At 43.0% G+C, this 27,220-nt stretch overlaps 1 protein-coding gene across 1 annotated transcript in view; it reads right to left on the bottom strand.

The window, feature by feature from the left end:
- The window catches only part of NNT (nicotinamide nucleotide transhydrogenase), a 92,991-nt gene that overhangs the window by 38,143 nt on the left and 27,628 nt on the right, over nt 1-27,220 (bottom strand). Inside the window, exons 5-12 of the mRNA XM_005871035.2 lie at nt 22,545-22,632; nt 19,723-19,811; nt 18,079-18,266; nt 6,711-6,844; nt 6,232-6,423; nt 4,626-4,779; nt 1,778-1,939; nt 690-800 (exon numbers count right to left, since the gene is read on the bottom strand). Coding sequence (XP_005871097.1) covers nt 690-800; nt 1,778-1,939; nt 4,626-4,779; nt 6,232-6,423; nt 6,711-6,844; nt 18,079-18,266; nt 19,723-19,811; nt 22,545-22,632 — 1,118 coding nt within the window. The remainder of the gene's footprint in view (nt 1-689; nt 801-1,777; nt 1,940-4,625; nt 4,780-6,231; nt 6,424-6,710; nt 6,845-18,078; nt 18,267-19,722; nt 19,812-22,544; nt 22,633-27,220) is intronic.

Below are 27,220 nucleotides of genomic sequence, written 5' to 3'. Positions count from 1 at the left end.
CATGTTAAGTAACAGACGGTCAAAATTAGATGTTATTTTATTATTCAAGCCAGTTCCATTGAAAGAGGGGGGGAAAAACCCTAAATTTGCTATCAGGCAGAACCAACTATTTCCGCATGACTACAAGTAACTAGCCATTCAGACGGGGTGGGAATGCAACCCATCAAAGGCAGGGTTTATTTTCTAATAGGTTATCCTGTTTGTTAAAGTCTATAATAAATGATAAGAGAAAAAACACCACATCAACGGGCACTGGATTTCTTGGACCCATAAAGAATTTTTAGCTACAAAATAGCATCAAGTGAGTATCGTGCACAAATTAAGTGCTAGGCGTCCAGTTTTTAGAAATAAACGCAGGCTAGGCTAAGGCAAAAGACTAAAATTTTTATCTCAAAGTAGACTTATCTAGAGATGTTATGGTGATCATGCTTCATAACTTAACGACCAACTATGCATGTAATAACTTCCTAGCTAACTTGTATTTGTTCTATTTGTTTTGGGGCCTTGAAGTTTTATCAAAAGAGTTTCTAAAACTTACAGATGGGCAAAGTAACTAATTTCCCTCCATAGAAAGCATTTATGAACTGAGTGAAACACTTTTAATGGAATGTCTATGTTATACTCATTTATATTTGCTTCTCATGTCCCCGTTCCAAATAGCACTGTGGCTTCTGTCGCCGCCATCGTACCTGCGATGTTGACCGAGGATATGAAGGTAGCAAGAGCAGCGAGGCTCTGAGCCGTGGTGGAAGGGTACAAATGCCCGCCCATCAGCGCCAGCCCACCAACTGCAGTCAACCCTGCGAAGAAAGCATCAAGATGGTAATCAGCCACAGTGACACCGCCAATCAATGTCACAGCGGAGGACGTCACAGGCACAGGTTCACGAAGGAGAAAGTTCTCACACAGCCTTCCCCCTGAGGTACCATTTAGGCAAAGAGTTAACAACACCCCTCCCCCTTTTGCATAAGACTCTGACCTTCCTCAGTCTTTCTATCTCTGTTCCCCTGCCAACGACATAAATCAAAAAGGTCGTTAGACAACGCTGCTATGGTGAAAAGGGACCCCCGGGGATAGGCTGCAACTGAACTGGAAGGAACGGCCCCTGGACTAGAAAACGTGATGGTGAAGCCATAGTTTGGTACTTCTTGGAATTGGGCATCATCCCTGCGGAGATCCCGAAAGCTATGCCTATGGCCATGTTATAAGAGATGCCCACAGCGGCCAGGAGGCGTCCAAGCAGGGCAGCTCCCACGTGTGTCCAATGTGGGTCTCGTTCCTCAGATCCAAGCTCTCACTGGGGGCCACAGGGAACAGCCCCCGGGCAGGGTGTGGACTGCGGCAGGGCCCTCTGTGAAGACTCGCCCTCAGGGAGCCGCCGATGCTGCCCTACTGGCCGCTGGGTCCTGCCCCATAAGCTTCAGGTGAACCTGACATCAGGGGTGGCAGCTGCAGACTTGCTGGGCTGCACGCTCAGCCGGATCTAAGAGCTCCAAGAGGAGGCTGCAGCACGAGTCTATGGAGCACTGCTTCCCAAATGTTATGGGAGGAGGGGGGTCCCTTCTTCCATGGCGGTCACAGCCGAAGGAAATGACAGTGGCTGCACTGCTGGAGATGGAAGCAGCCCAGCCCAGCCCCGTGCCTGTGGGAGCCCAGGCCACCACAACCACAACCCCTGACGCCAAGCCAGACCATTTGCAAACACAGACTTCATAAACCTCCTGCAAAGCACTCTATAAACCCATGCAAACCCGAGGCTGGGGAAAGAGGAACAAACCTGAGATGGCATTCGTCACGGACATCAGTGGCGAGTGGAGGGCAGGGGTCACTCCCCAGACGGTGTGGTAGCCCACAATGCCGGCCAAGCCGAACGTGGTCACCATCTGGGAAAAGGCTAAATTGGGAGCTGAGAGGCCCAAGCCCAGAATCCCGGTGAGACCTGGAGAAGGAGAGGAAAGAGGATGAGCTGACAGCCACTTATCTCAGGAAGATTGAAAGCACATGCACACCCACAGACAAGCAAACACGTGGAATAGCCAGTGCTTTTCAATTCCACACCCTTGCCAGTAATGAGCAGACTTCTGAGACATGTCATGGTTGGGAAGGGGGAGAGAGGAGGGATCGAGGTATTGTGAACAAAGCTCAACTTCCTGGCCACCTACCCCCAAAATAAAATAAACTGTAAAATCTATTCAAATTGTTGAGTCACCTTAATAGCAATGGGCACATTTCCGTTTGTGGGGCTTGTTCCCTGCCCTGTTTTAAGTTTCACTGACAATGTCACGTGTGTTTAGACAAGTGTTTTTCTTCCCAATGACAGGCCTATAGGTCTCCCCAAGCATTTCCTACTCGGGCAAGACACAACCTTCCTCTGGCAGGGCTCCTGTGAGGCCAGGTCTATGTCATCTCAGATGTGGCTGAGGGAGAGGGCTTGAAACGCGTAGGAAGGGTTTCACTGCCTCCGGCACCTCCCAGACATATGGCTTCCACCCACCCGGCTTGGAGTTTTGCAATTGCTCCCGAATCTGCGCTGGACCGCTGGCCGGGCAGGCAGCGCCAGCCTCAGCACCAAGTCAGCAAACAGGATTGTACAAAGACAAGGGAACACGGCCAATTAAATTAAGAATGTGCACAATACAAACAGTCAGCTCTGGACACACATCTTTAATTATCGCCTTTCCTAACAGCAAACATGTGGACGGCTGCTGGGAACAGAAGGAAGGGGGACCCAGTGGTCAGGAAAGGCAGAATGAAAGCAGGCGGCCAGGGAGCTGGCGTTGACTTTTCCTGAAGAGGGTCCTTTTTTCCCTGGATGCGAACTATTTCTTTATAAGTGGCACAGACAGAGCATGTAGGCACTGACATTAATTTTACCTTAACTCATTCAATAAGACTGTCGTTTTCATTTTTATTTTCCCACACACATAGAAGATTTCCAGTGCAGAGGGAAAGTTAGATAGGATATTGTCTGGTGCTCCAGTTAATCTTTAGAGAACCTCATGGGGCTGTGGTTAAGAGTACCTTTCCTCGAGCCAGAGTGCCTGCATCAAATCCTGACTCGGCAGCTTGCTAGCTGTGTGATCTCAGACAAGTCACTTAACCTCTCTGTGCTATAGTATCCTCATCTGTAAAATTATTAGACCTTTGTCCTCATGTGGAAAAAGACAGAAATCACATCTGCAGGTTTTCTTATCAACTATTTAATAAACTAATGTGTTTTCTACAATACACGTAATAATGTCAGATGTGCAATTTCTATAGTCTGTATAACACAGGAAAAAGAAGAGAAAGGCAGAGAACAAAGAAAGGGGGGAAATAAAATCAAATTCCTTGAAGTATGCTATTCAAATAGATTCCTAACACATACACAATAAAAAATACTTGTTTTCATTACAAAGGAGGAAGGTCAAGGCAAAGAAAAACAAATACAGGGCCATCCTTTTGTTCACTGAAATATGTCATTGTCATACCTATTAAAATGCAATAAACTTTAACTTAACATACATAAGGAAAACCTAGAAAAATAAATCATCATATATCCTCATGAATCGCAAACAGAAATGGCAACTTACAATCCTACTGATATACGTACTCTCTGTGTACATTACAATAATCCAGCTTCTTTTTTTTAACAAACAAGTGCAAGTAGGGACACTGCCCATTTACTCACAACGTTCACAACTAGAGGTTCTTTTAGTCGTTTTGCTGAGGTCTGCTCTTTATTCAAGGAGAGTTAACATACTTAGCTTTCAAACATCTGGACTCACATGGGAATTAGGGGAATGCTGAGGCTACAAGAATTCTCTGTGCCTGGTGCTGGTCCTTAATTCTTCAGAGTTTGCTTTTGTTTGGGGTTGGTTTTGGCTCTAAGCAGATCTAAACACTTTTAATTTATTCTATGAGAGAGAAACCAATATAATATCAAATACCCACATGTCAGACTCAACAATTCATAGCCAGAATGAATATTTATCCTTATGTTATAATAACTCTTTAGTGTTTTCACAAAAATGAATTTAAAAACAAAGACTGGATGTTAAATTGTAAAGAAAAGAGATAATCGCTTAAAAATTGGATTTTTTTGTATGAGGTGGATAATTTAGAATGTTGGCCAAATGGGTTCCAAGGCTATGCCTGTACTGCCCACTCTTCCGCGGAAACATCTGGTTCCCCAGTGTTCCCCAGTCTGACCCAGCTGTGCTGACCATCAGAACTGGTGTTTTATAAACCGCCAAATAAACAAACAAACAACCACATTTATACGCACTTCACGTCAACACGATCTGACGTACACCACTACTCAATATATTTGATGTAGATAAAAATATGAACAATCATATTTAAAATGTTTTTATAAAAGGAAACGTATTCACCGCCTGTGTATGCTTTCCCACACATTCATCCCAGTATATAGCATGGTGCCTGTTAGCTCCTGGGGTAGCAAATCTACACAATCTCCAACTCCACCGGGTGGGACAGACAGCATGTTTATGGAAAACTGCTTCTACGGGCCCAATTCCTAATGGAATCCAAAGACGGCAAAAGCATTTCACTGACTACTCCTGACATGACTATGCAAATTCAGATCATCAAGACCACACGCTGGTGAGTGGGAGGGGCCTCACCTGCGGTGTACGCCGAAGCCGTGGTCATCGTTTTCCTGAAGGGCGTGACCGTCGCTGCTTTTTCAGCTTCCAGCTCAGCCACTGTCTTCGGCTTCTCTGGGGCGCCTTGAGGAATGTTTTTCGGTGTGGGAGCGGGGAAAATCACTTCGCCATCCTAACAGGAATTAGCAAAAAAGCATTTCTTAAGTCAATCCAGTGTTTTAAAAATATGTTGGAGGGGGAAAAGAAAACTGTGTGTTTTTTTTAAATAATTTTAAATAAATTTGTACAGCACTGGCCGGTGTGCTCAATGCTTCGAGCGTCACCGAATGGTTGCGGGTTTGATTTCTGGTAGAGGGCATGTATCTGGGTTGCAAGTTTGATCAGGTCCTGTCCAGGTGTATGCAGGAGGCAACCAATCGCTGTGTCTCTCTCACATCAATGTTCCTCTCTCTCTCTCTTCACCCCCTTCCACTCTCTCTATAAAAATCAATTAAAAAATATCCTCAGGTGAGGATTAACAAAAAAATAAGTAAAAATAAATAAATTCATATACTAGTAATTTATAAGTTATCATTCTATCTACACTAATAAAAGATAAACATGCAAATTGACCGTACCTTCGCTATGCCTTAAGCCACGCCCACCAGCCAATCAGAGCGACTATATGCAAATTACCCCAACCAAGATGGCGGTTAATTTGCATATACCAGCTGGGAGCAAAGACTGAAGACAACGTGGAAGCGAAGCGCTACAGAAGGAAGCAAAGTAGAGGCGGCGGAGACAGGAATGGAGCCAAGGCTGCGGAGGTGGGAGGCAGGAGGGGAACCCCAGCCACAGCGGGTTTCGCCCCCTTCTCTGCTTCGCTCCAGCCTCAGGAAGCCCTATTCTTGCAGGAATCTTCTTGCAACGGGCCTCTTGTAAGATATATAAAAGCCTAAGTGACCGTTACGACTGGTCAATGGAACAACCAGTCAACAGATCGCTATGATGCACACAGACGCTCAACACAAAAGCTGCCCCAAGGTGGTCAGTTCACTCCCACAGTCAACCTCCTGTGGCCCCAGCTGGCCAACCTCCCGCGGTACTTCCCCCCCACCAACTGGCCCCAATCGCCCCAATCAAGACTGGGCAAGACAACCCCAATGGCCGCAATCACCAGCCAGGCCGAGGGACCCCACCTGTGCACAAATTCGTGCACCAGGCCTCCACTTTATATAAATATATAATGCATGTTTATGTAAATATATGTTTGTGTTACATATACATGCATAGATACATAATTTGTATGTGCATAGAACACACATGAAAGAATACAGATCAAATCCTTAAAAGCACATAGGTTTGAGAAACATTTCATTTTCACTTTATTCAATTCTGGTGTTTTTTGTTTTGCTTGTTTCCATTTTTCAAAAGCTATGCATATTTTAGGTGTGTCATGTGTGTATATAAGTCTTTGCAATATTTAAGTCATTCTGCATTTTTAAACAATTTTATTGGCAAAAAAGCAACACATCACTACTTTATTAGAATAGGCCTCAATTCCAAACTAGGATTCTTCCATGGACAGACACCCTAAACCAAGTTTGCAATGAAAACTCAGGAAAGAACAGATCTCTGTACCCACCTTCATCACGACAGTTCCTCTAATGACGTGGCCCATTGTACCAAAGTCAAAGTCATCTTTCACTTCAAAGTAAAAGTTATCTTTGTCAGGACTGATGGCCTTCAGGAGCTTGGTGATGTTGTTGGAGTACAGGGTGCTGGCCTGTGTGGCCATTCGGCTGGGGAGGTCTGTGTAGCCTATATGAGTAACTCCCTGAATGAACAAAAATGCAGTCAGAAAGGCCTATTCGTATGCTCCCATTCTTTCCAGGACAATTCACAGTCATAGGCAAGGCTACGTTTCAAAATTCTGTATCTTTATAAATACATACACATCCTCACAAACAAATATACAATTCAAAAGGAGCTTTAAACGTGCCTATTTTTTATTTTTAAAATGTTCAGGCTTTGGTTTTTCTAAATACATAACGGAATAAACACTCACACAAATCCCTGGAGATGTGGGAATTGGTTCATAGAAGAGGAAGCTTTGAGCGATACCTTATGAACATACAGTTCTCCTGGCTTCGTGGTTTCAAAGTTTCCACCAGCCTCTGCAGCTAAATCCACAACAACTGAACCTTCCTTCATTGACTCGATCATTTCTCTACTAAATAAAACCGGAGCTTTTTTACCTAATAAAACCAAAGAAAACAGTACAAATTACATCATCATTTTTTAAAACTATATTCTGAGTATTACAGTCGTCTCTGGGCACTCAGGAACTCAGCATCTGAAATTTAAACTCCTGCAAGAGACCCCTAAAGTCCATGCCACAGGTGAGAGTGGTCAATCTTAAGGAAGCATAGGACGTGAGCTGCAAAGCCAGGGCGGGGATGGAGCCAATCGCTCAGCATGGAAATCCCAGCACTGCTCTTCCCAAAGGGTTTACCTCCAGGACCACTCATGAGAGAGAAACATTTTGTTTGGTTTGGTTTTTTTAAAAAAAAAAAAAGCATAATAATAAGCTATTAAGGAAACTATGTGCTCCCAAATTGGACAATTCATGAAAGTCACAAATGTCAAGGGAATATTCGATAGTAATATATGAGTTACAAAACAGAAGCTTCCTAATCATTTTAGCAAACACCACCAGATATTCCTGCATGTTATATTAATCTATCCTAATTTTTTTAATATATTTTATTGATTTTTTACAGAGAGGAAGGGAGAGAGATAGAGAGTTAGAAACATCGATGAGAGAGAAACATCAATCAGCTGCCTCCTGCACACCTCCTACTGGGGATGTGCCCGCAACCCAGGTACATGCCCTTGACCGGAATCGAACCCGGGACCTTTCAGTCCGCAGGCCGACGCTCTATCCACTGAGCCAAACCGGTTTCGGCAAATCTAATCTATCCTAATTTAACACAGGATAGCTCTGAGGAGAGTCAAGAAAGTGCCATGGATGCATGGTCTAATGAAGCTGATTTAGGCAGCGCTGTGGTGCACCAACACAACCCCTCCATCTCAGTAGAAAATGACTGCGAAGGCTAAGAGGGCTGTGTCCAGAAATGCAGAGATCCTGACCCAAGCTAAAGTCAAGCAGAGTACTTTTTTTATCATGGGAAACCCAAAAAAAAAAAAAATCAAATGACCTTTATTATACAAATACATTTATACTTACATGCTGCCTAAAAACAGGTGGTTAAACCCCAAAAGACCCACAAATTTATCTGGTGGGCAAATGGTGACTCAAGCAAAGTACTTTCTATGTGAGCTCCACCCCTGGAACCAGAGGAAAATGTTCTCTGCATAATTAATTACTTGTCTAAGGAACCACAGAAAAAGCCAGGCCAGCAAAAACTTGGGTTTCACAAACCAAAGGCCTGGAGATATTCCTCAATGTACTAATGCCTACGAAACACATTGGTCAACGGCATATTTTAGCAGATTGGAGAAATCCCTAATGAGCTATTTAAAGAGGAAATCTAAAAACAATCTTTTACCTAATAATTAAAGAACATACTTATTTAGAAAACTTTGATTATGTTAATAATTTACCTCTCATAGCAGCAAATTTCCATGTAGCTAAAAGTCAAAATTTTACCACAACTCTATAAGCTATGGAAATTCTCACAAAACAATCTCACACTTGAATAACAGCATAAATAAGAAAATGTATAATAGTCTCATATAAATTATAACATGTGTGCCTTCCAATACATGTTAGATGTACATTAGCTACCAAAATCCCTAAAAAACTAATCAATGAATATTTATTACACATTCTGATTTTACCAGTTAATACAAAATGATTTAAAGGTTATCTTTAAAAACAGAAATAATACTGTTTATTTCTCAAGCCATTCAACTTAGCTCAGAACAAGGCTAATTCATAAGAGGGCCTCAATGGTCCAGCCGGCGTGGCTCAGTGGTTGAGTGTCAACCTATGAACCAGGAGGTCATGGTTTAATTCCCAGTCAGGGCAATTGAACCCAGGCCTGGGTTGTGGGCAGGAACCCCAATAGGGGGCATGAAGGAGGCAGCCAATCAATGATTCTCTCTCATCACTGATGTTTCTGTCTCTCCCTCTCCCTTCCTCTCTGAAATCAATAAAAATATTTTTTTTAAAGAAAGAGCCTCAATGAAATGGTTATCTTCATAAAATTCAGGTAAAACACAGGTCAGCCGTGTTTCTCCTCAGGGAGACCCATGCCAGATCGCCTTCCATGGGTGCTGGTTCCTCACCCTCACTAGTACGTCCAGAGCCTGACAACCTCAGAGACCACCTTCGACATTCCACATAGTCCTTGAGAACATCTGACTTCCTACTGCAAACGTCGCTGAGCATTTCAGTCCCGAGTACAGTTCGCAAGACCAGTTGTCACCAATGGGAAGAGAAGGGAATTAGGCTAATAGTCTACAGGCCAGACCCTACAGTGGGTGTTTCCTACATCTAGTCCTCAAGTAACTCTGCAAGGTAGAAATTTTTACCCGCTTTCAGAGATGAGGAACCTGAGAGACAGATCCGCTGTTAAGCGGTGGTACCGGGAATCTCAATCTACTCATCTGTCTGAGTCAGGATCTGAGCCCCAATGAACAAATGAAATGCGACCAGATAAAATGACAAAGTGGGGAGGAGGAAAAAGGCTGTTCCCTGCTCAGCAAATTCACATTTCTTATGGGCTGAACTGTGCCCCTGGAAAATTCATGGTTTTGTTTTTAAATTTTTGTGTGTGTGTTAATTTAAGTAGAGTTGGATTTTGTTCTAGTAGCCCTGGAAGGCTAGTAAAGTGTTCTCTTCTTCCCGAGCACACAGCTAGGCGACAATCCCCAGCTTCCCTCACAGTTAGATTTGGCCGCATGACTAACTCTTAGCAAAAGAAATGTGAGCAGGACTGGTGTGCGCCAATGCCAGGGTGTTATCCTGCACCTAGAAGGGTTCAGGAATCTGGAGAAGGGGCTGCGACATAAATTAAATAAACTAGACATGAAATATAAATTTGGAATACATGGGAGAGCAAGATGGAGCTTAGCTTTAGTAACTAAGTTCTCTCTGAATCTCCAGACCCAAGGCTTTTTATTCATGTATTTTTGCCCTAAAGCAAAGCAAATACACATATCAAAGGTAAAGTTTGGTAAGCAGTAAAGTATCAGGTTGTTCATCTGTTTGGCCAGCAGCAGGTGATAACATGTAGATTTTCAGGTTTGGGGAATGCCCTCAGCTGTCTGGCAGCAGGCAATAATATGTATCTTCAGCCCTGCTGAAGCCTCAAGGTTCACCCACCTTTTGATGATCTTCTTGCATTTATGACCTGTTGTAATTAGCCCCCAGCACGCCACAACTAGGCCTCCCACACACACCCCTCTGTGTCCCTGTCCTCGGCTGGCTGGAACAGAGACAGCGCCCAGAGTGACCTGCACAGCTTCATGACAGTGATGGCCACATTGTCACGCCTGAATCCCCCAGGGGACCACATGAAGGAGAGCTGCCCACCAATGTGTCAACCATCCACCACTGTTAACTCAGCAAGAAGTACACTTCTAGAATGTCTGAGCCATTACACACTTCGGGGTTAAGTTGTTATGCAGCTAGACCACGCTAACTGCTACTAAGCACAAGAAAGGATGGGGCAAGGGGTATGCAGGAGATGCAGAAATGCACAGGGTGGGAAGTTCTCGTTGTTAGCTGTAGCAGGGGCTGCTTCACCTAAGACAGCCTCCGCCTCCCCATCCTTTTCCACTCGGGGACTACCTGCAGGGAGCACAGTGCTTCCCAATGTTGCAACATACTTTTGGACAAATAACAGACCAAACCAGAATACAGTTCTGTAGCGCACATTTTCCTAACAAAACATTTGTTAAATTTAGCCCCGTCTCTCACTAAATGTGCACAAACACACTCTAAGAAGACAAGACTGATGAATGGAAACAGAAAACTCCCCATTCTGGCACCCTCCTCTCGATGACAAGTCGCCCTGTGGGTGTTGAAATCTACCAAGAGGTGCGTAGACAGCCGGTGATTACCAACCCTTGGTAACGATGTTGCAACATGTAAGTATTTCTCTCTGCCCTTCACAATTCTCAAAACCAAGGAAACTTTGTAAAAGTAATATTATAAAATTCTACACAACTATTCTATACAATAATATATTTAAGGAAGAGGAGGATGGTAAATGAATCTGATTACTCAGTAAAAAAAAAAAAGTTAGGCCCACGCAGTGTAGCTCAGTTGGTTAAAGTATCATCAGGATACCACGGTTGCATATTCAATTCCCAGTCAGGGCACATTAAATAAGTGCAACAACAAATCAATGTATGTATGTCTGTCTGTCTGTCTGTTTCTCTCTCTCTCATCATTTTTTTAAGTTAAATAATTCAACTAAGTTGGAAATCACTGCTCTATATAGTTTTGTCCTGGAAGATCCTAATGCTTGCAGAAGAAAGAACAGAGTCATCTGAAAAATAAACCTTTACTTTAGGGCAGGGGTGGGGAACGTCCAGCCCGAGGGCCATATAGGGCCCTGGAAATCATTTGGTCTGGCCCTGCCAAGGCATTAAGGGTGAATGAATTAAATGTTTGACCATTTAATAGAGCAAGCTAACTGTTAAGTTGATAATTCTGTATGGCCCACAAAGGATGTTATAAATCTCCAAATGGCCATTGGCAGAAAGAAGGTTCCCCACCCCTGCTTTAGGGGAAAACTTTGCTCAGTCATCAAAACAAAATTATCTTCATGGAATTTAAAAAATGGAGAGTGCATCGCTGTAATCCTTCTCTTGTCTGAAAGAACAAGTTTGAAAATCAATGTGGAAAGTTCTTTTGTGCTATATTTCTACTCCACAACGTAAACGACATGGCTGCATCACTAGAGAGCCCATGCTGGTTTTCAGGAGAGCTCCCTCAGAGAGCTCCCAAATAGTCCAAGAAATCTTGGGAGTGGGGGAGTTGGAGATATCATACTCCCTGATTTCCAACTATAACACAAAGCTATAATAATCAAAACATGAGGTACTGGCACAAAAACAGATGCATAGATCAACTGAACAGAATAGAGATCCCAACTTACAAGGTCAATTAATCTATAACAAAGGAGGCAAAAATATACAATGGAGAAATAACAATCTCTTCAACAGTGGTGCTGGGAAAAGTGGATACATAAAAAACCATGAAACTAAACCACTATCCCACACCATACACAAAAACAAACTCAAAACAGGCTAAAGACTTCAATGTAAGACCTGCAAATATAAAACTCCTAGAAGAAAACACAGATAATAAAGTATTTGACATCAGTCTTAGTAATATCTTTCGGGTGTGTCCCCTCGGGCAGGGGAAACAAAAGCAAAATAAACAAACAGGACTTCATCAAATCAAAAAGCTGTGCACAGTAAAGGAAACCATCAACAAAACACAAACACAACCTACCGATGGGAGAAGATATTTGCAAGTAACATAGCCAACAGGAATTAATATCCAAATTATATAAGGAATGCGTACAACTCAATAACAAAAAAATAAACAACCCTATCAAAAATGGGCAAAGGAGCCCTGGCCAGGTTGCTCTGTTGGTTGGAGTGTCCTCCCATACTCTGAAAGGTTGCGGGTTTGATTCCCAGTCAGGGTGAGTACGGGAGGCAACTGATCGATGTCTCTCTCTCTCTCTCTCTCTCTCACTCACTCTCTCTCTCTCAAATTAAAAAAGAAATGGGTGAGGATTTTAAAAAATGGGCAAAGAACACAAAGACAGTCTCAAAAGAAGATACACAGACAGCCAACAGACATGAGAAGATGCTCAACATCACGGGAAATTCAAATCAAAACCACTTCGCCTGCAGAATGGCTGTCATCAATAAATCAACAAACAAGAGTTGGCAAGGATGTGGAGAAACAGGAACCCTTGTGCACTGTTGGAGGGACGGCAAATTGGTACAGGCACTGTGGAAAACATTACGAAGATTCCTAAAAAGGCTAAAAATAGAACTACCTTACAGCTCAGCAAATCCACTTCTGGGTATGTATCGGAGAAAAATGAAAACGCTAGCTCCTCAGTCTTCAGTTACCCTCTGCAGTGTTCCTACCCAAAATGGAGCCAACGGAGCATTCTCCATCTTCCCTTGGATAACCCTGGAAAAATAACGGGATTGTACCAACCAAGACCTAAGGAAGGCACCCGGGATCATTAGGGTGGCAACATCTGCTGAGCCACTATTGTGTGCCAGGCTGTGTGCCAAGCACATGCCACCATACCACCACGCCACCACGGGCGACAGCCAACACTCTCGCTGAGAGCGCAGGGCGCAGCGCAGCTGAGAACCACTAGGATCTGAGGCACCGGCACAGGGCTGTGAATGAAGAAGGAGGGCTTACCACCCAGCGGGAGGCGGCAGAAACCAAATCTCAGATGGAGGAAGGAAGTGTTAACTAATGAGTAGGCTTTCGAGGGGCAGGGCAGAGCCGGGACACATTCCAAAGAGAGGGAAAGATGTGCAAAGGCCTGAAAGTCCTTGGTCTATTTGAGGAGATCACCGCGGCCAGCGTGACTGAAATCCGACCCAGAGAGCACTACATTAGTTTAACATGAGGCCCCAAAGCTAAATCAGGCCCAAAAGCTACATAAATACCCTACCCAGCAGTACAGACGTGGTAGCAAAGGTTGGGGGTGTGGGGGTGATGTGACCCAATCCTGGTCATTTCAGATGCCTTTGCCGAATGATGCAGGGAACCCGGTGCTCCAAGACACAGTTATCAGTATTAAACAAAGCCCCAGGCTTTCCAATAGTTCGGCTCAATCACACAGTGAGGGCCAGAGGGGGGGGAAGGGGCAGCAGGAAAACTTATGGTTTTCAATGAGGTGGCCTTCAGGAAACCTTTACATGGAAGACTGTCTCTGGCAGGTAGACTTGGCATGTGCTCCACAGTACTCCATTCTCCCTGGAATTCAGGTGACATCTGCCTGCACACGGTCAGTGCCAAAGCACCACGCTTGCTCCTCACCCCTTCCCACTCTCCCCTCCTTAACTCACTGATCAGATCTTCAACCTGATTCAGCCTCTTCCTGGTCAAATAGTCCAAGTCTATGAAAAGTCTCACTAACAGCATTCCAGGACACTAGGAATGCTAAAAATAATCATCATCATCATCATCTAAATATATAAAAGCCTAAGCACGAATGACCATTCAACTGGCCACTATGACGACACACAGACCACCAGGGGGCAGACGCTCAACGCAGGAGCTGCTGCCCCCCTGGTGGTCAGTGCGCTTCCACAGCCAACCACCTTTGGTTGACCAACTTCCTGTGGTCCCTCCCCTTGGCCAGCTGGCCCCAACTGGCCCCAATCACTGGCCAGGCCAAGGGACCCCACCTGTGCATGAATTCGTGCACTGGGCCTCTAATAATAATAATAATAACAACAACAACAACAATAATAAAGCTCTCGTGTCTCAAAAGGTGTAGCAGGAAGATTATGAGCACAGCCTGAGCATGCCCAGAACGGGGCTGCCTTACTTTCTAAGTAGTGTCGAAGGTCCAAGAGCTGGACAGGAAGGCTGGGAGCTGTCCTGTGTGCACAGTGCCACAACATGGGACAGCCAGCGAGGCCCTCTCCTGACATCACCTACATCAAGTGAAATTCCATCCTTGAACCGATTGCCCATCCCACTCCTGGGGTCCAGATGATGGAACGCGTATGTGGTACAAAATCCCAGGCCGCACAATAATTAGCTGGCTCCAGAAATATTTCATCCCACATACACCCCACACAAGCACAAGATCACTGACTTTTCAAGCCCCCTGACGGATGTGCACCTGGGAGAAAGGAAAAGTTCCCGAGTCCATTAGGTTGTAACCCGAAACGACCTGACCGCCTGTGTCCCTCTCAGCATTCTCACCCACCCAGGCCTCCAGGACGGCCACAAGGACTTGGTCTAAGGAATCTCAACTCGGAGAACTTCTGACATTTAACTTAATCTCCTCTGGACCCAACTCAAGAAAAGCCTTAGAATAACTTCTGCTCTAAGATCTTTCAGGAGTCGGACATGCCACCAGGTGACCCATGCAAAGGCTCAGGACATAAACCTGCAGAGGTACATGCAAGGACACTGCTTTTCAAAGGGCATTTGTGCCTTTACACGATCTTTTCTATCTTTTTTTCTAGTACCCATGCTTTCCGGCTTCAGTCCTGGAGGGAGATAAAAGATCGTTAAAAAGATCACCTTCCTCCTAATAATATTCTAATTAACTTTTCTTTTTTTCTTTTTTGGTTTTCAAAAGAAAAAAAAATACCAGAAAGGTCCTTTTCAGACCAGCTTTCTGAGTGTGAGCTCTGGACCACTGCACTGGCCTCTCTGTACGTTTAATGTGCTGAGGCGATCGTAGCTTCAGAAGAGGAACAGAGTAATAAAACTTCTTCAACAGTCTTCTTTCAGACTTGTTCTACTGGGGTAGCTCCATAGGTTAGGGTGTCGTCCTGCTACTTCAAGGTTGCGGGTTCAATCCCCGGTCAGAGCACATACAAGAAACAATCAATGAACACATTTAAACAAGTGGAACAATAAATCGATGTTTCTCTCTCTCTCCCTCCCCCTGCTCCCTCTAAAAATCAATAAAAACATATCCTCAGGTAAGGATTAAAAAAAAAAAGACTTGTTATACAATATGACTTTCTACTAAAGTACACTTACTATAAACTACTTATAAAAAAAATAAGATATTATGGGGGGCAGGCCCTAAAAGTCATATGTGTTTTATATGAGAAGTCTTGTTGCCCTAGCCGGTTTGGCTCAGTGGATAGAGTATCAGCCTGCAGACTGAAGGGTCCCGGGCTCAGTTCCGGTCAAGGGCACATGCCTGGGTTGCGGGCTCGATCCCCAGTTGGGGGGGGGAGGGAGGGGGATGCAGGATGCAGCTGATCAATGATTCTCTCATTGATGTTTCTATCTCTCTCTCCCTCTCCCTTCCTCTCTGAAATCAATAAAAATATATTTTTTTAAAAAAGAAGTCTTGAGCTCTAGCACTCACTTCGAGCTTGATGGTCAATAATAATTCTATACACTGTGTCCAAACTATCCTGTTCTTTAGTAAGGTCTGGCTTGACTAGATCTAGCTTCAGGGCCTCGTTTACTCCCTGAACAAATGTTTTAGCACCCTCTGCTGGCCACTTGTCGCATCTAGTCAGCAGCTGCCTTTCAAAGGTCAGATGGCACAGCAAGGCCACCCACCCCTCCTCCAAGCCACCTGTGCAACAGCTGAGCCAGGCGCCACTGCCACAGAAGGACGAATCCTGAGCGCTCTCCTGCACTGCCTGTTCACGAGTCGTGTCCTGCTGGACGATTTCACAACCACCATCTGGGCCCCTGGCTGGCCTGCTCCGCACCCACCTCCAGGCCTCATTTCTACACACACAGACTCTTCAGGGGGCTGAGCCCATAGGGGCCCCCTGCCCGACTGCTTATCCTGCCATCTCAGGTGGGATGGGGGTGTCTGGAGAGACCACCCCACCTATCAGGTTTCAGGGGACATACAGAGGACAGAAAGAAGAGCTGGGAGGCACGTACTACCCCACAAGCTCATGGATATGATCAAATTCTTGCCCTTGGGATTATCATAGCCAGATTTTGGGGGGAAAGGGTGTTAGAAGAGAACTTCTCCTTTCCCGTGACTTCAGGACAAAGCAACTTCTAATTTTCCAGTCCCCTAGAGAAAGCGAGGTTCCGTTAATAGGATTTAACACAAGGAAACATAAACCCTATGAGATTTCAGAAAAGAAAAAAATTAGAGTCATCATGGTATTCATTATTCAATAACACGTGGAAAGAACATAAGAAGAGAAGAGCTGCCCAGCTGGCATGGTTCAGTGGTTGGGCATCAACCCATGAACCAGGAGGTCACGGTTCAATTCCCGGTCAAGGGCACATGCCCAGGTTGTGGGCTCGATCCCCAGTGAGGGCCTGCAGGAGGCAGCTGATTCGTTATTCTCTCATCATTGATGTTTCTATATATATAAGAAGAGCTAAGAATATAAAAGGTGGAGAGTTTCTTCACTCCCAAATCTTACTAGATCAAGTTAGTGTTTACTGAGTAAATAAGTGCTTAATTTGTTTGACACCATCATCTATTGAGTAAAAAATATTCTTTAGAAGAGGATGTAATACTGGACTAGAAATTCCTGATATCCAAAGAGCACACAATTTGGTTACAAAGACCAAACATGTCAAAGGACATAATTAAAAGTGACAAAGTGCCCTATCCTTTAGTAAAAATATATATACTGGAAGTTACATAAATATACACAGCCAAAGCTCCCCTGTCTTTCTCTCTCACATATGAAAAAATGATCATCAAAATATTAGTAAGGGTCTCATCTCTGTTGGAACTTCTGATCTGTTCATTTTCCCTCCCTATTTTTCAGTACCGTTTGAATTTCCTACAATAAAAAAGTAGCATCTTGTGGGGGGGTATGAGGCCCAGAAATCAGGATTTTAAAAAGATTCCCAGGTGATTCTAATGTGCAGCCAAGGTTGAGAACCACTGCTATAGAGAATCCCAACTCCTTAGTCAAATTACAAAAGGAATGTCACTATTACCATCTCCAGTAATCAATTGTCTCTGTGGCTCCATTATCAATGAGGATGGGAGTTCTGACCTACATTAAGATGTGCCTTCATTCAAATCACTCAAGTGGAGGTTTTCATCTGTAAATGTTCTGACTTGTGGGGACTTTTCCCAAATAAATGACTCTTTTACTTAGGCATGTTTTACTGAAGTGATTTTTGTCCATAGTCCTCATTAAATTGTGTTTGAAAAAAAGCAACTTGTAAGTGGTATAAATGGCAAATGTAAAAAGCCAACACATTCAAATTATGTAAAAAAAACATTCCGTTATTAAAAAAAGAAATGCTGACCAAGCATTGCGCACTGGTTGGAAAACCAGAGCCAACAGATCTCAGCTCTGTGATAGACAGTGTTTAACTCAACAACACCCATCCCACGGTGAATCTCAAACCTCCCTGGTGACAACAATCACTGCAGCTACCTGCTAACAGTTCAAATTCCCAGGCCGCTTCCCAGACCCATTAAATTACAATCTCAGCCCAAAAAAAAAAAAGTAGCATCTTAACAAAGAGAACAGAAATAAATTAAAAAACAGCTTACCAAGGGTATAAACAGAGAAAATTATGTACAAATATAATCTTGTACATAGACTGTGATCTACGAACACAGATAAAAATACACAGAAAAAAGACTGGAAGCAAAGAGACCAAATTACTAATGACCGTTTTTCTCTAGGGCTGTGGTGATTTTGTCTTTTCTGCCTCTCATGTGCTTTCTCACTTTCTAGGAAGCAAGTCAATCTTTACTTGAAGAAATTCACTCGTTCAACAGTGATCGACCCTCGTCTGAGGAAGTCGTAGTGAAAGTACCTGGGATGAGGGCGGTGCTGATGAGAATATCCACCTCCTTGCACTGCTGAGCGAACAGCTTCATTTCAGCCTCGATGAACTCCTTGGACATCTCCTTCGCGTACCCGCCTTGGCCCTCGCCCGACTCCTTCAAGTCCACCTCCAAGGGCTCAGCGCCGAGAGACTTGAACTGCTCCAAGGCCGCGGCCCTGGCGAGCGTTGAGGGAAAGCAGCGGTTATTTTAGGCCCTTGACACAGAACCAAGATCATGCACGCAGACATTTTTTAAAAGAAAAAACTGTATATATTCAAAAGTGGAGACTTTCTTTTGATGTCTCTGATTGGACTGTTTCAATGTTTTTCTAAAGGGAGTTAATGCTTTTATGATAAATATTTTTTCGAGGGGAAAAAATAAAGCTATAGAGCAGTGGTTCTCAACCTTGGCTGCACATTAGAATCACCTGGGAATCTTTTTAAAATCCTGATTTCTGGGCCTCATCCTCCGGAAATTCTGTTTCTTTGTTACTAATGTTGTGGCCCCACCCCATAACAAAGAAACAGAATTTCCGGAGGATGAGGCCCAGAAATCAGGATTTTAAAAAGATTCCCAGGTGATTCTAATGTGCAGCCAAGGTTGAGAACCACTGCTATAGAGAATCCCAACTCCTTAGTCAAATTACAAAAGGAATGTCACTATTACCATCTCCAGTAATCAATTGTCTCTGTGGCTCCATTATCAATGAGGATGGGAGTTCTGACCTACATTAAGATGTGCCTTCATTCAAATCACTCAAGTGGAGGTTTTCATCTGTAAATGTTCTGACTTGTGGGGACTTTTCCCAAATAAATGACTCTTTTACTTAGGCATGTTTTACTGAAGTGATTTTTGTCCATAGTCCTCATTAAATTGTGTTTGAAAAAAAGCAACTTGTAAGTGGTATAAATGGCAAATGTAAAAAGCCAACACATTCAAATTATGTAAAAAAAACATTCCGTTATTAAAAAAAGAAATGCTGACCAAGCATTGCGCACTGGTTGGAAAACCAGAGCCAACAGATCTCAGCTCTGTGATAGACAGTGTTTAACTCAACAACACCCATCCCACGGTGAATCTCAAACCTCCCTGGTGACAACAATCACTGCAGCTACCTGCTAACAGTTCAAATTCCCAGGCCGCTTCCCAGACCCATTAAATTACAATCTCAGCCCAGGCCGGGTAGCTCAGTTGGTTAGAGCATCATCTCAATATACCAAGGTTGCAGGTTCAATCCTTGGTCAGGGTACATACAAGATCAACCAATGGATGAATAAATAAGTGGAACAACAAATCGATGATTCTCTCTCTCTCTCTCTTCCCCCACCCCCCACCCAGATCAATAAGTAAAATATTTTTTTAAAAAACCTGAGTATGGTGTTAGTTTTCAAGTCTTTTGTTTTATTTTGTTTTTTAAATTATTTCTGCTGAACTGAGTCTCAGTCCTTACATTTTCTTCCACTAAGTAATACTTTTTCACTTTGAGTTCACTTTGAAAAACTGGAAATATTTAAAGAGCTTATAGAGCAGTTCTCAACATGCTACTTAAATTTATAAACTCTAAGGACAGCACAGCATCCACCTGAAACAAGGGTTTGGACCTTGACAGCAGTCACCAGTGAAGCACTCACCTCGTGTCGAATCCTCGAACAATGGCCCCCATGGACTTGGCTGCACCTGCAGAGGCAAGCCCAGCAACGCCACCACCAACTATCAGAATCTAGGACAGAGGGCAGAACCGGCGTGTTTTCAATGAAGTTCATTATCAACGGATTCTGAAAAATCACCCGCTAGTACCTTCAGTGTCTGGTACACAGTCAGAGCTCAATAATAAACCAGGAGGTGCTGGTGGCAGCCATCAGCCCTCACTCAACGTTCTGAACGATAAACAACTCTTTAACTGAAGGTCACGCTTTTTATTTATTTTTTCCTTTTTACTGAATTTATTGGGGTGACGCAGGTTAACATTACACAGGTGTCAGGTGCAAAATTAATTCTGTAAGACATCATCTGTACACTGTATTGTGCATTCACTGCCCCAAGACAAGTCTCCTTCCATCATCATCAATGCCCCCTCTATCCTCCTCCCCCTCCCCCAAAGGAACACTGCTGGCAAAGGCCAATGACCTTCACTGAAAATAGCCCGACAATCAGCAGCTCAGTGTCAAAGCTACAGCCAGCAAGATCCACAGTATGTGTGCAAAAGGTTAACAGGTTCTTCACTCTGCGCCAGAGCTTCTCCCACTGACATTCCCAGGGTAGCCAGCATTCTAGCTACCCCTCCCCTCGCCAATGCTCAGGTCTGACTATGTTCATAAAGTATCAAAGTAAGTTGCAAAGATGGGTACAACCTCGGGGAGCCCGCTTACTCCAACCCCGATTTGAGCTCAAATGCTTCTGAAAGGAAGAGCAGGTGATCAAGCACCTAATTTTGAACCAATTTGAATGGATTGTAGCTGAAATATAAAGCAATGTAATCAATCTCCCTAACCCTGGGAGGACCCGAGCCAAGGAAATCAAAGAATTCCTCAGAAACTAGAGTCTTCCCTGCCTCCTAAGAAACAAAATAAGGAAAATGCTGTCTGTGGTGTGAAAAGTCCTATTATGCTTCCCAGTCAATGGAAGGTAAGTCCTTGTTGCTATGGAAGGAAGGAAGGAAGGGAGGGAGGGAGAGATGGAGGAGAGAGAGAAAAAGAGTGGGGGAGACAGAGAGAGGAGAAAGGGAGGGATGGATAGAAGGAGAAGCTGAGGGAGGGGAGAAAAAATATGGCAATCTAATATCCTTTATAAATATAATTCAAAAATCATTAACAAAATAATAGCGGAGGAGAGAAGAGAGAGAGAGAGAGAGAGAGAGAGAGAAGCCACCCACAGAAACTGAAGTTTATAAGTTCCTACCCACCCATCATGCCCACTCGTCCTTCCCCCTCTTTAAGACTATACTAGTCAACTGTGCTCCAGTGCCCTACCCCCAGGGCAGTGTCTCAAAAGTCCTATGAAAATTGCTCTTAACAGTGATGGTTTGTTGGGGCGGGGAGAGAGGGGGGACTCTACAGGAAAGGTGACAAAGAGGGACCAGAGGGAACAAACAGGCTCTGGGTTCCAAGGCCCGCCCCTCAGTTGTACCCACTGAGCCGCTGATTGTCAGGCTATTTTCGGTGAAGTCGTTGGCCTTTGAGTGTCATTGCTAAAACAATGACATGAAATAAAATAAGTGAAAATCACAGGAGAGGCCAAGTTAGCCTCAATCAGAAATAACAGAAGATTCCACAATTTAAAAGAGGGAACAGCACTAGAATCAAGCGATGTAATCTTAGAAAAGGAATGTATTCTTTCTCTCCACCTAAACACCTGTCATTCTCTCCTCCCGCCTGTTTAAAGCAATTAACTAGATTTCTCAAAGCTGATATTACGGGTTTTTTGTTGTTTTTTTGTTTGGGGATGTGGTTTTGTGTGTGTGTGTTTTCACTCTTCTAGGTCAGTGGTCGGCAAACTCATTAGTCAACAGAGCCAAATATCAACAGTACTTCTTCAAAATAGACTCGCCCAGGCCGAAAACCGACTTCTGGGCATGGGCCACGAAGTTTCAATCGCACTGTACATGCGCGCCCGCACGTGGTATTTTGTGGAAAAGCCACACTCAAGGGGCCAAAGAGCCGGATGTGGCTCGCGAGCCGCAGTTTGCTGACCACGCTTCTAGGTGATTTACTTTGTGTGAGAACTTCGGGTTTATAATGACAAAGTGCTTTAGAGCAGGAAGCACCCTACAGACAGGTACACCCGCAGGTGGATGACAACAGGTCAGGTCCTGTTTCCTGCACATTATCCTGTCAGGATAATGACCTGCTTACCCTCAGTTAGTGTACGCAGTGTTGAGGGGTCACACAGAACCCACTCTTCCACCCAGCCATGCCCACCTCTCGGCCCCTCTCCTCTGCTCTCGAGCTCAACGAAAGAAAGCGCACCCGTGTCCCTGCCAAATATCCCGGTTACACCACCTCCCATCTCCTGTCCTCATGACCCAACATTCGGCAAAAAGTGAGGAAACCAAGACAATCTTTTCAATGAACCAAAATGTCGCAATCATTGGGAAATCGAGAATTTGCTGGGGGAGAAAAAGAAAGAATTTGCTGAATGGTTATCTTGAAACTGTTTTTAAAAATAGTAGTAAATGGGCTCCACAGAACAAGTCATCCAAAATCCCTTTAAGAATGCAAGTTAGTGCGGCAAAAGCAGAAAAAGGACTGACTAGAACATCTGGAAACATCAACGTGCTTTTTTTCGCGCCATCTTAAGCGGCTCGGAGGCTCCGCCATCTATCTGTACCTGCCACAAGTCACCCGTGAGAAGTTAACACGCAACAAACATGGGAAAATAGCTGTCTTTCCAAACTACACATCCCCTCGCCTTTAATTCATTCATATTATGAAGAAACATCAAAAGTTTTCTCTACCTTAGCTGGAGGGACCTTTCCGGCAGCCGTGATCTGACCAGTAAAAAATCGTCCAAAGTGATTTGCTGCTAGTACAACGGCCTTGTAACTTAAAAAAAGAAAAGAAACAAATGCATGAATAATTCCATAAAATGAGCAATTCCATCATATGAAAGACGTGAGCCTCATATAGCATCATAAATCACCAATCACATGCTAATCATCAAAGGACGATAGCTAACATTTTATATGGCACCTGCTATGTGTCAAAAACAGTTCCAAGTGCTGTGTATATACTTACGCCTTTAACCTTCATGATGTCCTTTGGATAGGTTATTTTCTTCACTTATTCTCTTCACTTCACAGGTGAGGAAACTGACACACAGAGATGAAGAGACTGGCCCAAGCCCTCAGCCGGTTTGGCTCAGTAGATAGAGCATCGGCCTGCGGACTGAAGGGTCCCAGGTTTAATTCTGGTCAAGGGCACATGCCCGGGTTGCGGGCACAATCCCCAGTGGGGGGCATGCAGGAGGCAGCCGATCAATGATTCTTTCATCATCAACGTCTCTCTCTCTCTCCCTCTCCCTTCCTCTCTGAAATTTAAAATACTACTTTTTAAAAAAAGAGAGAAACTTGCCGAAGGTCCCTCAGCTAGTAACCGGCAGAGCCAGAAGTGTAACCCCAGCATCCTGCCCAGGAGGCATATGCTAATCCATGACGCTCCCAGGCCTCTTTCTAACAAACACTGCAGAAAGCCTGTTGTGATAAATTAGACATGAAGGAAAGACAAGAAACCGCTCACAATGGTTTTCTTTGGGTGCTGAGACAACATGTATTTCAAACTTTTTGTTTTACTTTATTACAGTGTCCAAAGTTTCTTTGGTGACTACATCGTATGTATAAGAACAGAGGGAAAACTTTAAAATTAAAAGATTAGATTAGCAATATGCTTGCACATAATAAAATTCCAATTCCAGCCGCAGACCACCAAAAATACCACTTCCCCTGATCTCTACAGGTTGAAAGCATGGGATTTTGAGACAGTCACCTCAGTTCAATTCCAGTTCTACCACCGACATGCTCTGTGACCTTGGGCAACCGTCTTTAATTCACTCATCCTTGGTTTCCCCACGTATAAAGTCGGCACAAAAAAACAGCCTCTCTTAGTGTTGTCATGAAGATGAAATAACATAATGCATGCAAAGCACTTACCTACAGCCTGTCACAGTAAGTGCTGGAACTTTAAAATTAAAAGATTAGATTAGCAATATGCTTGTACATAATAAAATTCCAATTCCAGCCTCAGACCACCAAAAATACCACTTCCCCTGATCTCTAAAGGTTGAAAGCATGGGATTTTGAGACAGTGACCTCAGTTCAAGTCCAGTTCTACCACCAACATGCTCTGTGACCTCGGGCAACCTTCTTTAATTCACTCATCCTTGGTTTCCCCACGTATAAAGCCAGCACAAAAAAACAGCCTCTCTTAGTGTTGTCATGAAGATGAAATAAGATAATGTACTTACCTACAGCCTGTCACAGTAAGTGCTGACTAACTACGAGTGTTTTTAGCTAAAGAAATACGCTATGCGCCCTAACCGGTTTGGCTCAGTAGATAGAACGTCAGCCTGCGGACTCAAGGGTCCCAGGTTCGATTCCGGTCAAGGGCATGTACCTTGGTTGCGGGCACATACCCAGTGGGGAGTGTGCAGGAGGCAGCTGATCAATGTTTCTCTCTCATCGATGTTTCTAACTCTCTATCCCTCTCCCTTGCTCTCTGTAAAAAATCAATAAAATATATTTTTTTTAAAAAAGAAATATGCTATGCAACAAGAACTAGTAAATTATACCATCTTTTATTTAAGAGGATACTTTTATCACATAACACTAATTTCATTTTCATGCCATTTTACACTTTTGCACCATCTCACTCGAACTCTATCCCTCTCCCTTCCTCTCTGTAAAAAATCAATAAAATATATTTTTTAAAAAAAAGAAATACGCTATGCAACAAGAACTAGTAAATTATAACATCTTTTATTTAAGAGGATATTTTTATCACATAACACTAATTTCATCTTCATGCCATTTTACACTTTTGCACCATCTCACTCAGTAATAAATACACTATCTTACTGTTATACAACTGCTTAATGATAAACTCCACCCTCTAGCTGACAATAAAACCTTTCCTTAATAATATCTTTATAAAATACTTGACATAATAATTGGTGCAAAAGCATGCACTATTTTAGGTTAAATTACATTAAAAGCAGGAAATAATGTTTTAGAGATTACATGATGTGTTCATCTATTTCTGAATCCAAGTGATGGAAATTTTCAAAGAGCAAACATGATTGAGATTCAAAGACCATTGCAAAAATTTAATTTTGGAATTAATATTTTAAAATATTCAATTGCTATACTGAAAAAAATAACAAAAATGAAGCTGATTACACAGAAATGTACAAGAAAATGTTGATGGTAGAAAAAAATGTTAAAAGTGGGCCTGTTTTTGATGAGGATAATAAAACTCAGAATGAACATTAATGCACTGAAAGAAATGTGTCTTCAGTGTAGTGTAACCGTGTGTGTGTGTGTGTGTGTGTGTGTATGTGTACCATATGTGAGAAAATGACTTATCACATGTTGTATGATAAGTATACTAGATGATTCATCTCAAACTATACTCTTTGTATGTATCAACTCAGGACATAGTGATTCTTTAAATTGTGTTCCATGGGTCCCCATAGACTTAAATTGCAGCCAGCCCACAGTGGGTGGGATAGAGAACAGACATGTTCTGGACCCCCCTCATCCCTCAATTCATCTCGGGCCACTCTGCTCTTAGTGGAATTGCTTCTATTGCCTCATAATATTTCATTTGCTCAAAAGATTCTGCAGCTAAAATCCACTGATCTAAAGCTACTGGTTTTGATAAAGACCTTTCTCAAATGTACATTTCATATGACAAAATCAACAGCACCCTTAACAGTTTGCATTGTAGCCTGGTTGGTGTGGCTCAGTGGTTGAGGTCAACCCAGGAACCAAGAGGTCAACAGTTCAATTCCCAGTCAGGGCACATGCCCAGGTTGTGGGCTTGATCCCCAGGAGGCAGGAGGCAGCTGATTGATGATGTCCCTCTCATCGATGTTTCTATCCTCTATCCCTCTCCCTTCCTCTCTCTTTCTTTTTTTTTCCCTTCCTCTCTCTCTAAAAAAAAAAAAACAAACAAAAAAAAACTATTTTTTAAAAGTTTACATTGTACATTTTCTATAAAACATTTAAGTCCCTCATTGCATAACAAAACTCTTCTACAAACTAAATAAATATAACAAAAATTTATTGTGTTCCTTGGTATATCATTGATATCACACACAAGAATGTCTTTAAAAATCCATTTGCCATATTACATGAAGGACAACAACATGTGTTTTTACCTTGTCATTTTTATTTATTGCATCTCATTTACATCCACAGTGAACGGTTGGAACCCAAAGTACAATCTGTGGCATATTTGATATGCTACACCTAAGATATAAAACCTAAGACGACTTTCAGCTCATCTGTCAGAATTTATTCAGGTTATTCTTTTTTTTTAGGCACTGTTTTTTTAAAACATTTTCATTTGTTGGTGCCTCATTCATATTAGCAAATTGTCACTACTAATAGTTTTCATGCTTAAAATCTAATTCAACTCGTTTCTTAGCTGAGCTGATTTCATAAGCAGCATCTGACTTCCAGACTTTTCACCCTCTCCAGCCAAGTGAGCAACACGCCGCCCTCAGGGAGCTATTCCTGTCCCTCCCCTGGGGCAGGCGTGACTGAGCAAACAGCCAGTCCTCTGGGCCGGATGGGCCCTGGGATCCTTCACACGGCACTGCTGGCAACAGGTGCACATGCATCAGTGCTCCCAGCAGAGGAAGTTCATTGCCCTCTTTGCCTCAGAGGTTAGAGGACACAGTTAGCCTTCAGTTAGCAACACAGGTTTTGACACCAGATGGAACTTCTTCAAGTGCAGACATTTTCCCTATTCATTCAATACTAGTATTTTATGAATTTATGGAAGTAAAACCTAATTAAAATGGTGAATCTGCTAATGTGTATATATTAGATTGAAACATGAAACTGTCAATATCCAACCACTTTTGACCTATAAAACAGCAATTTATGTTAACTAAGCTGATTGTGGTAATCATTTCACAGTATATATGTATCAAGTCATTATGTTTATACCTTAAACTTATGCAATGTTATGTGTCAATTATATCTCAATTTTAAAAAGTACATAGGCCAAATAAAGTCTGCTGTCAGCGAAACTGGCCTTTGAGCCACTAGTGTATTAATTTGGTTTGATTGGCTTAGATTATTGGAATAGTCTTCTTACCTGCATTTCTCACCTTTTTACCTTGATTTCTCTACCTTCATATTTTGACCCATCTTATTCACAGATATCCCCTCAAACTTTGTAAATCATCAGTCCATTTATCTACAGAAAAAAGTACAAATTGCTTTTTTGTACAGAAAAAAGTACAAATTTGTACAGAAAGTACAAATCTGACATTCAAGAAACTATATCATTTGGCTCTTAATTATCTTTCCTACTTTTTCATTATAACTGTTTCTACAGGAACCCTACTCTGTATTCAAAGTAGAAAAGCCAGGTGAATTGCAACCTCTAGATTCTTTTTTAAATC

This window comes from Myotis brandtii, unplaced genomic scaffold (genome assembly GCF_000412655.1).
Source record: "Myotis brandtii unplaced genomic scaffold, ASM41265v1 scaffold328, whole genome shotgun sequence".
Taxonomy (NCBI): Eukaryota; Metazoa; Chordata; class Mammalia; order Chiroptera; family Vespertilionidae; genus Myotis; species Myotis brandtii.
Note: the sequence above shows the minus strand (reverse complement) of the source record. Positions and strands in the feature narration are given on the sequence as shown.